This window comes from Platichthys flesus, chromosome 10, assembly GCF_949316205.1.
Source record: "Platichthys flesus chromosome 10, fPlaFle2.1, whole genome shotgun sequence".
In the NCBI taxonomy this organism is placed as follows: Eukaryota; Metazoa; Chordata; class Actinopteri; order Pleuronectiformes; family Pleuronectidae; genus Platichthys; species Platichthys flesus.
In genome coordinates this window covers 3,886,297-3,901,695 of record NC_084954.1, presented here as the reverse complement: position 1 = coordinate 3,901,695, position 15,399 = coordinate 3,886,297, and the positions used below count along the sequence as shown (strand labels likewise).

Below are 15,399 nucleotides of genomic sequence, written 5' to 3'. Positions count from 1 at the left end.
TGTTAATATTTTAGCTGACAATTTTAAAAATCAGTTTTATTACTATTGTCATTGTCAACTTTTCTTTTTGATTTAGCAGAAATGATCCTCCAGTTTTATATGGGACATCTGAGGGTTGGTTTAGCTTCTGTTTTGAGTTTTACGTTGAACAACTGAATATTAAACTCTCCTATTAGAAAATGGCTTCAGTAAGAGGACTTTTTCTTAATTTCTCAAATAAAGACTTCATTGATTTTAGTGTGAAACAGAGAAAAAGAAAAGTGAGGAAGACGAGGAAGAAGGGCTGAAAAATACCCTTTGAAACAGAGTTAAACTTAAATGCAGCTTAAAATGCTCCTGTCTAAAGTTATGTCAGATTAAAGGATCATGCCTCAGTTCTGCTTTTTAATAATATATCAAATTGTATGTGGTTCTCTGCAGCCTGTAATTGGAAATCACACAAACATATACAAAAGAAGAAATAAAGATGTGATATGATTTTGGCTGGTTTCATGGGAGAAAGGGAAAATTATTCCTTCACTCGTCTTTTGCGTCGGATGAAAACAGAAACATTTAAAACAGGAATCATATTTCTTTAGAATATTTACACTTTAAAAAAATAAATCCTCACCTTGTGCTTTTTCACTGTAACATTTTGAAAGCATCAATATTCTGCTTCAGCTCTGCTGTAATGTGAAGCACCTAATAAAACATCTCCGGGAGAGTTTCTTATTTTTGCCTTCAGGGGAAATGTCAGGGAAGTTATCACGACTATATGTGGTTGAGCACAAGTTTACAAAATTCCTGAAATGTTAATCTGGTGTGATGATATTAAAACAGATTCAGACACAGACTTGATTCCAGTCGGTGAAACCAGTTTATGAACCAGAAAGTTGCTTTTATTCCACACAGTAAAAGAAGAAAAAAAACTGGTTGTTTTCAAAACATCTGTCAGCTTTGGAAATCTGCTTTTTTTTATTATTATTATTATTTTTGACATCTCATTGCAGGCCAGGAAAAAAAAAAGAAACCCATCCCTTACAATGTGCTCCTTATTTTCTGTTACACAAAACAAAGTTAAAAGAAACAGTATTCACCTCATCACCGAAGCTTCCCTCAGTGTCTCACAACATCAGCAACCACAAGTCTAACTACTGCACGGTGATTTCACTTCCATCCAGCAGGCCGAGGAAAAGGAACAGAGAAGACTGGTGCCTCGAGAAGTGATGTGCATGATAAATATATATATACGTTTTGTTCGTCCACTGAAGTAAGACATGTATTCCTTAAGACAGAACCAATCCAGAGTGGTGCCCCGTATTAGGCCCCACTGTGCACACGGGTGCGAGAAGAAGGACGCCCGGCCGGGCCTCTGCAGGAAACATGCACAAGAACAACACGCCGGCCAAGATTGGGCTCCAACACATCCCGGCAGATCAAAACAATAAAACAAACTAATAAACAACACAAGAAGCCGAGAGAGGCCGAGGAAAAAATTAAGACTACGGGCACTTAACATGTTTTTTAAGTATTTAAACAAAGGAGAGGGTGACGTCTTGAGCCTCAGTGAAGCAAAACAATAATAATAATCATAAATAAATGAATAAATTAAATCAAAACTTCACACTTCCACTGACTGGCTCAGATGAAGCAACTGCAGAGAGCCTGGAGATGAGAGTTGTGTGTCGACATGCTCCCCCCCCCCCCCCCCCCCCAGGACACCTCTACTGTGTCCATATGTAAACATACACTGAAATCATTATGTACATTATGTTGGGTTGTGTTACCTCTGAATGGGACACTGTCCTCCCTCTAATGCAGCAGTGGACCCTTCGCTCTCCTCCCAGTGTGTGTGTGTGTCTGTTTATACAGTGTTTGAGAGAGAGAGAGAGAGAGAGAGAGAGAGAGAGAGAGAGAGAGAGAGAGAGAGAGAGAGGTGGGGCGAGCAGGTGTGGTCCAGGGCGTCCGATTCAGCCACCAGACGTATTTACATCCCTGCTCACCACAGAGGAAGAACACTGAGGAAGATGAGGAGGAGGTGCTCATGGAGAAGTAGAGGAAGGGATGACCACAGGGCCTGGAGTTTGACATCCCCCCTGTGGAGATACAGTGTCACTGCCGCTAACTTTCACCTTTTCCTCTCATTTTTTTTGTTGTTGTTGATTGCTTTTTGATTTTGTCCCTTTTTATTTTTTTTTTAACAGATGTTGCATCCCACCTCTTTGGTTAATCTCTGGGGTGACTTTAAAATCAGCCACTAGAATTTACTGATTATATATCAACACACACTTTATATAAATCGAGTAACAAACACATCTTCTCTCTGCTGTTGGAAGTTTCAAATGTGCCGTCACAACCCCCCCCCCCCCCCCCCCAGCCTCTCCACGCCAACACGTCACAAGAAGAGTTTCAATCCAAACGGGGACATCACTGAAATCTGCTCTTTGTGTAACCAGGAATGAAGCCGTGATGGACACTCGTGCTGAATTGTGACAGAAATATTTCTGAAGACGTACTCTCCTTGATGCTCTGAGTTGATTTGTCAAAGCTGCACAAATTGATTTTTTTACATTGACAATAATTTAACTGCATATTGTTAGAGGGGGAAATACTTATGAGCCGGGAGTGAATTATTACCAAACTCGGTTTAAAAGATCAAAGTTTAGGGGGTAAAAGTTATATCCAAACTAACTTTGACAGACAAAGACTTGTATTCTATAAATAGGACATTTGATTCAACATTAGCCAGAGCAATTTATGTTTTTAGGTTAACATTAACTCAGTTGAAACTATAACTATGTGATTTTAATAAATAATACAAATAATGTAGACTTGGGTTTAATTCTGTTCAAGAACATTTCATTTGAATCACAGGGAGGATGATTAAAATGTATATTTATATATAATATCATTAGAAATGCCCAACAAACAAATTTTCCAATTAGCCCTTGCCGCTATTAGCTTGACAGAGTGAGAGCTGGTTAATACTTGGCTTTAATAACAGGATAAAGAGCTGTTATTGATATTAGACGTCAGATATTAAAGCTAAAAAACTGAAAAGGAAAAACAATAAAATCACAAGACCTAACAGAATGTTGGCGTTGGAAGAAACGAGAGCTTATATATTGGTTGAGTTTTGTCTACTACTGAACACGTTGTTATTTAGGCCTGTTGAGATCACAAAAGTTTCAACTCAGTAGATTTACTTCAATATTAATTTATAAAAGAGGAAACCTTGATATAGATGAAATGAACCTTGAATTAGATCGCACAGAGATACAGGAGCTGCGAGAACAGCAGCTTGTAGCAATCAATTCAGACAATAGTGGTCAGATTCGATCTGTGATGAAGAGAATCATTAGTTGTAGCCCTCGTTTTCAGTTTTTTTTGCTTGTTGTTATTGTGGTTATTATTCGAAATGGATATCCACCATGTTGGAAAGAAGCTCTTCGGTGTTTTCACCGGTCGGTGTGGGCGGCTGCAGCCTCTCCCTGCACAGGCACTCTGTTCAGTCTATAGCGACACCGGTAATATTGGCCTTTTGCACAAGTACAAGAAGAAGTCTCCATAAATAGAACTATACAGCAAAGTGCATGGATGGACCAGTAGAAAAATACCTCTGAATTTATCTCTGCAGCAACACATTTTTTTTTTTTTTTGTCTGTTTTCTTTCTTCAGGTTTCTGATTGAAAAGGTGAAAATCCAGTGAGATCAAGATATCAGTAAATAAATAAAATACAATGTCATACTTTTACCTATAGGCAAGATACATAACTCTTAGAAATGTGAAGACATCGTTCCAGTATATAGTTTGACCCCCCCCACCCCCCCAAACACCTCCCGTCCCGCCGAGCCTCAGGAATCCTCTGTTGTTAGAGCAGAAGGTGACCACACTTAAAGAAATACTCAAAACATACAGAAAATATGGAAATATATTATATATAGATACGTATAGAGTAAGGAAGTAATGTCCAGGGCAGTTTTGACCATGTTCACTGTGTCCACCTCTTCCTCCTCGTCTGTCTGATGCTGATTCATCTGCCACAGTCGCTCCTCCTCCTCCTCCTCCTCCTCCTCCTCCTCCTCCTCCTCCTCTTCTTCTCTATGTGATTCCTACAGCGCTCCTTACGAAACTATGCAAACAAAAATAAATACTATGAATCCATCCCACTGTCACTCAACATCATATTTCCATTCACGATATATAATCTTTTGAGATTCCTCGACATAGATCCGAAAATAGTTCTTTGATTCCTCTTTTTTGTTTGCGTGTCTGTGGTTTTTGTTTTTTTTGTTTGATGTATTTTTTGCGTTTTTATCCCCAAAATACTTTTTTAGAAAAAGTCGTTCTCGTCAGATGTTGAGAAAAATATAGACCTCTGATTAACTCATCTCTCTCCGGTTAGAAGACTCTTCCAGTGGAACGTGGGACCGGCACTCGGCATCGGCATCTTCTGGATTTGGTGGTGACCCAATCCCGACTGTAAGCACACTCACACGGGCCCGGGGCGGCTCTCCTGTGAGGCCCGTGGGCCCTGTAGGGCAGGATGCACACCTCCGAGCATCCTTACAGAGGGGGTTGAGGGAGAGAGAGAGTGAGGGAGAGAGGGAGGGAGGCATCTGGGAACCCCCCCCCGCGTTCACCTCTCCTGTCTTTCTGTACCGTACAAGTCTGACCCGATTCCACCGTGAGAGTTCACCCTGCTACCTCTGAAGTTGTACTTGAAACCCTCGTGTGTGTGTGTGTGTTCTCTCATGCCGAAGTCCGCTCCCTCTAGAAGCCCTCTATATGACAGTAGGCTTCCAGGCTGGAGAAGAAGATGTAAAGTAACCAGAGGCTGAAAAAGAAGGCTGTCGTGGCCAGTCTGTGTCCCCGGGGCCCGCCCAGCTCCCCGCCGATGTGGGCCCGGCGCCGGTAGAGCAGCACCGAGATGGCCAGGAAGGCGAAGATGGTGAAGAGGGTGACGGAGAAGGCCAGGGAGCCGGCCTGCACCACGAACGGCTTCCCCTTCATGTGCCAGTAGATGGCCGCCACTGACCAGGCAATGCCGATGCCCAGGAAGACGTTGACAGCGTTGCTGCCGGTCACATTCCCGATGGCGGCGTCCGCGTAGCTGTCCTGGACGGCTGACACCTTACTGGCAAAAGTGTCTGTGGAGAGAGAAGTCAGGTAGATGTGAACATTAAAGGTCACTGTAGAGTCTAAAGGAATTGAAATGTGACTCCAGGTAATTCCAGAGTTTTCCCTTTTTAATCGCTGCCCTGACAAGTATTGTGTTTCAGGCTTTTATCTTTTCCTGCCCCGGGACTGTAGATGCAAATCAGCTTTGTAGCGAGCTCCGGCTCGACGGTTGTGTTCCACGTTAGATAAACTGATAAAGTAAATGAGAAGGGTTGTAATTACAAGCTGGACATATCAGATAATATTGAATACGTCCCATTTGGTAAGAAGACGATTGAACAACTATCACCCTGAGGCCGGAAGAGCTGCAGCTGCAACACGTCTGGTTCAACTGAATAAAATCTAATATTAACACAAAAGCAAGGGATTCATTTAATGTGAAATTAGCTCAACAATGTTTTATTAACAAAACACTAATAAGAGAATGTGTGACGCACAAAAGTGGGAACTTTTACAATCTGGTTTGCAGTGGGAGCCATCGTCTTAGAATAATATCCATATTTTCCAATAAGAAAAGTAAAGAGTGAAAGGTCAGCAGCTTCTGAGCTTTGGTCTTGTTTGTTCACAATATTCATATTATTATTTTTCATAATATTGTTTTTCACCCCCAACCCGAGAAAAAGAAGAATGGATGAAGAGATGATTGACTCAAGCTGCACGCGGGACCTTTAATAACAGGAAACGCTGACAGAGTCAAACTTCCCGGTGACATTCGGTTTCTGCCGGGTGAAAATGTCAGTTTGGAGGAAAACAGGAATATCAGCCGCGTTGATGACGAGGCATAAAGCTGCTGAAGTTTTTAAAAACTTCACGTATGTATCTAACATGTCCTCTGCTGGACTCACCTGGGACAGACGTGCCGAGAGCCACGAACACCACGGCGGTGACCGAGTCCTTGAGGCCGATGGTGCAGCCGAAGTGAGACGCCAGGTCGCCGATGACGGCCGTGAGCAGGCCGATGATGATGATGGAGACGAAGAAGCAGGCCCAGCCGTTCATGTAGTCTGTGGGAGGGACGCAGGCGAACAGCACCTTCCAGAAGACGGTGAGGAAGTGCATGACGTAGTCGAAACAGGACGGCAGCCGCTCTTCCCCCGTGTCCTCTTCGTCCTCGTCTCCTTGTGAGAAGTGTGGCGGAGCGGGGGGGGGGGGGGGGGGGGGGGGGGAAACGAGGGGGAAACGGGACGACAGGAGCGAGTGGAGAGAGAGAGAGCAAAGAGAGATAACAGAATATATGGGGGCGAAGATAAAGAGAAGGGGGGGGGTGAAGGTGGGGAAGTAAATATCAAGAGATGGGACAAGGAGCCGGGTGTTAGAGGACGAGGAGGCAGGAGGGAGTACGACGGGGAAAAGAAGGATGACGGACGATGAAGCACAAAGTGGAGGGAGAGCAGCGGGGGGGTAAAGAGCCAGGGAGGAGGTGCAGAGATAAAGAATCGATAGAGGAGATAAAGGGATGACAGAGGAGGAGAAGGAAGAGAAGAACATTCACTTAGCAGGGTTGCACAGCGAGAGACCTCGTACACACCATCACTTCAAATGTAAGTTCTGTGAATGTGTAGCCGGACCAGAAAGATGATGATGGTTTAGTAGCATTAATAAGTGGGAGCTACAGGTTTCCAGCTCCAGATGTTTCTGTGCAGCTGCTGAATTGATCCCACACCTTTATGAAACCACGTCTAAATCACACACTCACCGAAACCAAATCTCGAAATATGTCAAGATTCACACACAGTTCTCCGAGAAACTGCTTAAAAACATCTAATCTAAAATGTTAAATAAAATTGTGTCTTCTCTGATTCAAACCAAAATCGTCTTCTGAGTTTTGTGGTAATCTGTGCAGTTTGAAAACAAATGAAAACAACCTTCCAGTTTGAAAAGCTGAATTTAAAGACGTTTTAGTCAGTTAATCAATGGAAGTGAAGTTTATAGAGGTAACACCTGTCACCGCTCACTTTAGTTTGTCTGTTTTAAACTTTGGTTTGGTCTTTAATATTTAAAAATGAATTAATAATGCAGCATCTGTAACCGGGTTCCTCTGGCTCTTCCCAGTGAACAGCTTGCAGTATGAGGTTTACCCCCGGGGCTCCAGGCTTTTAGATAAACAAGTCTGTCATCGTGTTTCCCACATCCAAAACCTCAGACTCATTTCAAGCAGGTTGTTGTTGTTTCTGCATTCTACCGGAGAAAGAAGAGATCGGAGGGAGATTTCCTGAAAACCCACAGATTCAGTTATCACACCGGCTCTGTGTTCTGTCACAGTGAGCTCGAGCAAAACCCTGAACCTCCTGCTCTGCGTCCAAATAACGTCTTCCTCCGGCTGCAAGGGCAAATGTGAATCTGTCCTCCAGCTCTCCTCCTCTGTGTCCCAGCTGCTCACGGGAAACACAGTGGGAGGGCGGGGACGCGCTGCTGATTCAAAGTGTCAGGCCACGTGATCTGGATGCATTCTTCAACCACGAGTGCATCATGAAAAAGTAAAAAGTGCCGCTGTATTAAATAATTCAGCAGGGAGGTGACAGAGCAGGGCCTCGGCCACGCGGCTGCTGCTGCACTGCAGGAGATGAAGGAGCTGAAGGAGCTGAAGGAGCTGAAGGGGCTGAAGGAGCTGAAGGAGCAGAAGGAGCTGAAGGAGCAGAAGGAACTGAAGGAGCTGAAGGAGCTGAAGGAGCTGAAGGAGCAGAAGGCGCTGAAGGGGCTGAAGGAGCTGAAGGAGCAGAAGGAGCTGAAGGAGCAGAAGGAACTGAAGGAGCTGAAGGAGCTGAAGGAGCTGAAGGAGCAGAAGGACCTGAAGGAGCTGAAGGAGCAGAAGGAGCAGAAGGAGCTGAAGGGGCTGAAGGAGCAGCTCACTGAAGGAGCTGACGGAGCTGAAGGAACTGAAGGAACCGAAGGACCTGAAGGAGCTGAAGGAGCTGAAGGAGCAGAAGGAGCTGAAGGGGCTGAAGGAGCAGAAGGAACTGAGGGAACTGAAGGAGCTGAAGGAACTGAAGGAGCTGAAGGAGCAGAAGGAGCAGAAGGAGCTGAAGGGGCTGAAGGAGCTGAAGGAGCAGAAGGAGCTGAAGGAGCAGAAGGAACTGAAGGAGCTGAAGGAGCTGAAGGAGCTGAAGGAGCAGAAGGACCTGAAGGAGCTGAAGGAGCAGAAGGAGCAGAAGGAGCTGAAGGGGCTGAAGGAGCAGAAGGAACTGAAGGAGCTGACGGAGCTGAAGGAACTGAAGGAACCGAAGGACCTGAAGGAGCTGAAGGAGCTGAAGGAGCAGAAGGAGCTGAAGGGGCTGAAGGAGCAGAAGGAACTGAGGGAACTGAAGGAGCAGAAGGAGCTGAAGGAGCTGAAGGAGCTGAAGGAGCTAAAGGAACTGAAGGAGCTGAAGGAGCTTAAGGAGCTGAAGGAGCTGAAGGAGCTGAAGGAGCTGGAGGAGCTGAAGGAGCTGAAGGAGCAGAAGGAGCTGAAGGAGCTGAAGGAACTGAAGGAGCTGAAGGAGCTGGAGGAGCTGAAGGAGCTGAAGGAACTGAAGGAGCTGAAGGAGCTGAAGGAGCTGAAGAAACTGAAGGAGCTGAAGGAGCTGAAGAGGCTGAAGGAACTGAAGGAGCTGAAGGAGCTGAAGGAGCTGAAGGGGCTGAAGGAACTGAAGGAACTGAAGGAGCTGAAGGAGCTGAAGGAGCTGAAGGGGCTGAAGGAACTGAAGGAGCTGAAGGAGCTGAAGGGGCTGAAGGAACTGAAGGAGCTGAAGGAGCAGAAGGAGCTGAAGGAGCTGAAGGAACTGAAGGAGCTGAAGGAGCTGACGGAGCTGAAGGAGCTGAAGGAGCCGCTGCCTGCTGTGATGGACGAGTTTTCTTTTTACCTACATGAGACGGTTCCACAGCTTCAGGAGATGAGTCTTAGGAGGTTGATGTTGGTGCTAAGATTCATTCAGTGACCGAAAGTAGATTATACTGATAAAACTCTGCATTTGTAAGTAATATATATATATATATCATATTAAATGGGAATTTGAAGGTTAATAGTGGTATTTACATAAAAAAGATTACTTCCAGGACAGGGGAACTGTAGAGATCAATTTCAGCTGGGGGCCCAGTAATCCTGAGTTTATTTGGAGTTCCAGGTTATTTTTATCTTTTATCTCCATTATTAATATTAAAACTGCTATTATGTATTTCCTTCTGTAATTTAACCATTTGTTTTCTGTTTTATTTGTGATGAAACGTGCTCAATAACAAAGTTATATTCCCCATTATTCTCATTTCTTTGTATTATTTCTATAAGTGTATTGTTTTGAACGACATTGAAATTAAGCAGTTAAACATGTCAGCTGTGTATTGGTCCTCTACCTGCACTGACTGTGATGGCCTCCATGAACTGGTCTCTCCAGGAGTTGGTTCCCACCACCAGTGCTAGGTTGGTCTTCTTGATCAGCTTGTCCACTGTGCTCTGTGCAAAAAAAAAACAAGAATCAAACCCGTCCGTTAGATATAGGAGATATACACCAGCTCGACCACACGATGGCAGTGACATCCAGTTCCACACAGCTCCCCTTATTTGATGCATGATAAATAAAAGCACACATCAGAAACCAATATGGTGGGTTTGTTTTTCCCGGTGAGGAGGTTAGATGATGCATAAGAAGCACGTCTCCTCGTCTGTGGGGCTTGTGGTGCCTCTGAAATTAGAAATGTGCAGCTGTCCTCTCATGCACGGAGGCAGCTGCTGGCTGTGGTATGGTGTGTTTTCTGCTTGTGAGGGAAAAACACTAGTTTCAGCTGCAATTACCAGACGTCAGGCTGCGTTCACTCCGTCTGAACAGGAATCCTCCTCACCTTAAACTCATAGGATTCCTCAATAATGACTTCCAGCTTGGAGTGTTCCCCCAGCACCGGTTTCCCCATCTCGGCGATCCGCTTGGCTTCCTCCTCGTCTATGTTCATCTTCCTGTCTGGCACGTCTGAGCGGAGAGGGCGAGAAATAAAGAAAGAAAGTGAGAAGAGGAGGCTCAGCCGAGGACCATGTGTTGTATTTCACGGCAGACGAACAAAACATCAGTCGGTCGCCTCGTTAGTGACAGTTTGAAATTATAAAAGCTCAGGTTTTACACAGATTTATCGTCGTCACGGATTCTCCATTAACACTTCATGGTTAGACGACCCGGCATGCTCCATCCATCAGAACACAAACACAGCAGATGCAAATTTCAGAAGCAAATCTTTCCCATCATTCTATTCTAAGAGTTTCTGATGATTTACACGGTGGATGCATTTTAGATTCACACGTCTGAATTGAAAAAATACAGGTCAATCACAACTTCTGGAGAAATCCTTGTGAATAAAGAGGACACGTCTCCACTTCCTCGAACTATCCAGAAGTGAAGCCACAAATGTTCTGCATGTGAAAGCGGCCATCTTGTGACGAATCCGTCCCGATCGGGGATAAATCTGTGGTGTTGAGTTTTGATGATCCTGACGTTTGATCCAGTTTCTATGGCATCAAATATCTAAATTAAAACCAAACAAATCAGAAACACGAACACTTGAACATCAGTGGAAATACGACCTGCGATTGGACTTTTCCCCATTTCATATAATCATTGAATAAATTGTTTCCTTCTACACCTGTTTCTGTTTTGCGACAGAGGTCATTTTGTTTGTTTGGATGAAAAACAAACGGCAGCAGGTGACTTCACTGTCCCGCTCATGGTTTTCATTCTCCTTATTAATCAGAGATATAAATTATGTTATGTTTATGTCTGTAGGATAATGTGTGAATCTCATCCAGTTTGTCTATGAAGAACAAAGATTAACATTAAGAATAAATAAATGTAAAAAATACAGACATTGGAGTGCCTACAAATTATGCTGATTTATTTTCTTTACATGTATTTAATTACTTTTAATTAATTGTTTTGTCCTTTATATTTGCTGCCATTCTTTGGATATTGTTTGTTTTTACATATATTTAAAAAGCTGACGTTAATCCTCTTAATCCCAGCTCTCTGATTGGTCTGCTATGTCTCTGACCAGCAGAGCCATGACTGGTCCCAACATCAGAGCACACAGACGACTGGTGAGTGATTCAGGGTCTGGAACCAGTTCAACACAAAATAGAACTTTGTGCCACCTTGTGTTGGACATAGACGTATCAGGAGATCTATCTAAATGATGATGATAAATTAAACTGTTTTCATGTATCAATCTAAATCCTCACCACAGGGTTCCACTAGAGATCCGAAGGGTAACTAGTGAGACACAGCTGAGCCGTACTGAAGAAATACGTCTCTCCATTAACAAATCAACTACTTTCATTCACTGTGGAAACTCGACGCTTTCCCACGTCATTGATTTGATATTGAACCCGGTTTCTGAGGCCTGTGGACTTCCTGATCAATCTGTCCACCAGACGTGTCCTCCTCTGAAGAATAGAAGTGCCATCGCCTCGCAGAGTCCCAGGGCGCGCTGCCGACTACAAAGAGCTCCATCACATCCACTGTGTGCTGTCGAACTGGATCAAGAGGAAGCCGTTGTGCGTCCAAAGGTGTGACACCCCCACTGAGACACCAGGTGCGGGGACCTTGTCCTCTTCTATTTGAGCCCCTGAGTCCCGGCCTGCTGCTCTGTGCTGACAACACGCTCACCATTAAATATTAACGTTGCCATTAAAGATCACAGCCAGGTTCCCTCGATAGGAGGACGTGTCGGGAAGCGCACACACACACAGACACACACACACAGGCATGCGTATTATACCAGAGAACGAGGGCCTGCACACACACACAAACACTTCTGAGCAAAATGAATTACACACACAAGACAGTGTGTACCCGCAAGTCCTGACAGGCTTTCTTTTGCTCGTGTTTAAAATTTGATTATCCAGCCTTTCCCCTGCTCCGCGCTGCACCGCACCCGACACCACACAATTTCCTCGACAAGCTTGAAAAGTAATAACACAAATCACACAAAGGTAATTAAATTTCTAATTCCTGAACTTTTTTTTCCCTCTTTATCTTGACAGTTATCAAATGTTTGTACCTTGCCCTCGACTGGAGATCATCACTTATGGATTTATGATTAATGAGTTTTCTGATTAGCATGCAAATCCATTACTAAGAGCAGGGGGGGGGGGGCAGGGAAAGAGCATGGGTTGTTTCTAACGACGGCTCATTCTTAACCTCTCAGAGACACTGGTTCTGATTGTAAATCTTGATTTGGAGCTAGAATAATAAATAAACCATCACAGATTTCCACAGAAGCTCAGTTGTGAGGCTGATGTTTCAAACTACACCGTGCACAGAAGAGCCGATGTTAGTGGAGATGCTCGTAGAGGAAGTGAGGACAACTTACCGTCCGCTAACAACCGGGCTGTGGAGGACAGGAGACAGAGAAGAGGAGGAAGAGGAAGAAGAGGAGGAAATGGAGAAAACAAGGTGATGAGTGGAAATGGAAGGTGAGGGGAAGAAGCATGTTTAGAGGAAGATGAGAAACGTGATGAGTATCGACCCTGAGGTGTAATATCATGTCTTTGACACTGATCATTTCATCAGCTGAAGCACAGGAGAGAGAATATGGGTTTTTTTTGGTCACGGTTTAGAGGCTTAAGAGCCAAAATCGAAATTTATTAATAAAAATGTCCAACAGAAATCAACAAATGGTCGAGTATAACATTAAATCAGAGGTTTATTTCTCCCAGATGAGTCAGATAAGAGAGTTTGAAGGTAATAATTACAAATAAACCTTCATTCAGTGCGAGGCAGCATCAGAGCGAAGTCAGAGGAAAGAACAGTTGCTTTTAAAATGACGTCATCTAGTGGCGTTATGTATTAACCTTTAACAAACAATAAGGTTAGAGACAAAATCAACAGGTTATTCACATTGACCAATCCTCTGTCATTCATTGAGGTTTATACATTATAACCCAAAATAAACTAAATTTAAAATTATAAGGAATAATAATTAAAAACAGCAACTCTAAGATATTTTGAATACGTCAACTCGTATTACTCATCCATCTGTCTTTTCAAAATAAATCTCTTCCTCTGATTCTTTCTATTCCCCCTTGTTTCTGTAAGTTTCTGCAGGTTCTTGGTTTATTCATGAAGCAGCGAGTTCATTCATGAGAACGGCTCCAAGCGGTTTAACAGAAACAAATAAGAAGAAATAGTGATAGAGCTTGAATTAAAAATAAAAGTACAACACAAATACGCTGGTACAATTTGATAACGAAAACAATGTAATAATAATATAAAAGGCGAAATTGAATGCGACTCTAATCTCCAGTGAAGCAGATTAATTAAATGCACATATTTCTTATTATTAATTAGCTTTGCTGAATCGTATTGTCATAAATGCAGTGATCAATAATTCAGAATCTGAATATTACTGAATTATTTGAATATCTGGATATGAAAACACACTAAATAGAATGAATGTGGAATTTGTTGCACAACAAGTTTTCTCCAGAGTGATGTTCAAATCTTTTTCTTCTTCTACCACTTTACAAAAATTACATTTGTCGGGGGCATCTACAAATCCTTGATGTGAACAGTGGGTGGGCCGCAAACTCCAGAGCCAGCGCTGTCACTGTCAACAAGGCAGAAGTGAAGATGACAGGATTTTATTTGACAGCTTCTGTCGGGGGTGTTTGTGTGTAAACAACAACAAAACCTGCGTCAACCTTCAGCAAGAAGCTGCCAACCCGTCTCCACGTCTTCTCGTGAGTGTTTTAGATTCAAGGTTATAGAAGAGTCAGTGAGTCATTGTGGTGGTTTATAATCAAAATAATTATTGGGACACAGAAAGAATCAGATTCAAAGACAGAGGATCAAACAACGATCAATGGAAAACTGCAATTAGAGAACAATAGTGCAATCAGTTAAAAATCTGAATCAAATAATGGTCCTATTTACAGGGGGGGCAACTCACTCACACACACACAGACACTCACACACAGACACACAAACATGCTCTCTTGACGGAACAAAAGAGAATCGTGCAGTAAATCAATGATGAACAGGAAACTCAAGTATCAGACAGAAGTAAAATCGACATAAGATATAAATAAACTTAAAAAAAATGAAAAAAGGTGACACGCTTCATGTAAATTTAAACTGAGATCAAACTTCACACTTGTTCTCTTGTTAATAATTTGTCCACATGGTCCGATGCTCAGAAGCAGATCTGGGCTTTGACTGGTTTAATATCGGAGAACAAACTGTGAGGTGACAACAAGAACCTTCCAGAAGCAGCTGATGGTGAAACTTGTATTATTAGAAACGTGTCTTTTAATAAACACAGCTGGAGAGATTCTATCAGGGCTTTATGCAACCATTCATTTCCCAATACTTTTTATCTCCTTCACTACCACACATGCAGTAATACAAGAGGCCCTTTGAGAGATAACCCATACTTTGTTACACACAAACAGTACTCTACCTTCTTATATCCTTTATTTACCACCACACTCATCAAGTATAGTATAGTAGTATATATAAGTAGTAGTAGCAGTAGTAGTGCATGTTAGTAAATAAAGGAACCCATGTTTGAAAGTATAGTTGTGTATCTATGAGATTACGATTCTAAGTATGAAACCATGTTCTCATAGTTCAGTGTTCCTGTTGTCTAGCACCGTACATGTAAGTGGGGATGGCACGGTGGTACAGCGGTTAGAACTGTCGCCCCACAGCAGAGAGGATTCCTTGTTTGAATCCCATTTCATCCGAGGTTTCTCAGTGCTGAGTTTTTCATGCTCTCCCTGGGTTTCCTCTCCAGCTTCCTCCCACGTCTCACCGGAGGCTGTAAAATGGCTGCAGGTGTGAGAGTGGATGGTTGTCTGAGTCCGTCACCTGGTTCACACCAGAGTCAGCCGATACACACAGGAGCTTTTAACAGTTTTAAACAGGCAGGTTCCAAACGGCCTCACTGGGTTGTATCAGAGTCAACTTTCGTTAAATGAGGAATATTACCTCCAGTTTTAACCTTTTTCTTTGGGATTGATAAGTTGAATTTAACGGTAGTTATTCAGTGAGAGGAGAAAACAGAAATACCCCCCCCCCCGCCCCTTCCTCAGCGTTTTGCCTGATTGTCTATCTGCACGCTGCAGCTGGATCAGTGACACCGCACAACACGCTCCGGTGCCCGCGGCCAAGTGGAAACCGTAACTAAATGACGAAGAATAAGATGAGGCTCAAAAAGTCACTTTGGCGAGGAGGATGATTATATGACAGGATACGCCATAAGTGGATGAGGCGAGAAGAGAA

At 43.4% G+C, this 15,399-nt stretch overlaps 1 protein-coding gene across 2 annotated transcripts in view; it reads right to left on the bottom strand.

Annotated features, from left to right (window-relative positions):
* Window positions 1-4,053: 4,053 nt before the first annotated feature.
* slc8a3 (solute carrier family 8 member 3) overlaps window positions 4,054-15,399 on the bottom strand; it is an 82,116-nt gene continuing 70,770 nt past the window's right edge. The window contains exons 4-8 of one of the 2 annotated variants that reach the window (XM_062398032.1): window positions 12,488-12,505; window positions 9,974-10,098; window positions 9,488-9,587; window positions 6,007-6,276; window positions 4,054-5,130 (exon numbers count right to left, since the gene is read on the bottom strand). In XM_062398032.1, the coding sequence (XP_062254016.1) occupies window positions 4,754-5,130; window positions 6,007-6,276; window positions 9,488-9,587; window positions 9,974-10,098; window positions 12,488-12,505 (890 nt within the window). In that variant the 3' untranslated portion in view covers window positions 4,054-4,753. The remainder of the gene's footprint in view (window positions 5,131-6,006; window positions 6,277-9,487; window positions 9,588-9,973; window positions 10,099-12,487; window positions 12,506-15,399) is intronic. The other variant, XM_062398033.1, reaches the window with a different exon arrangement.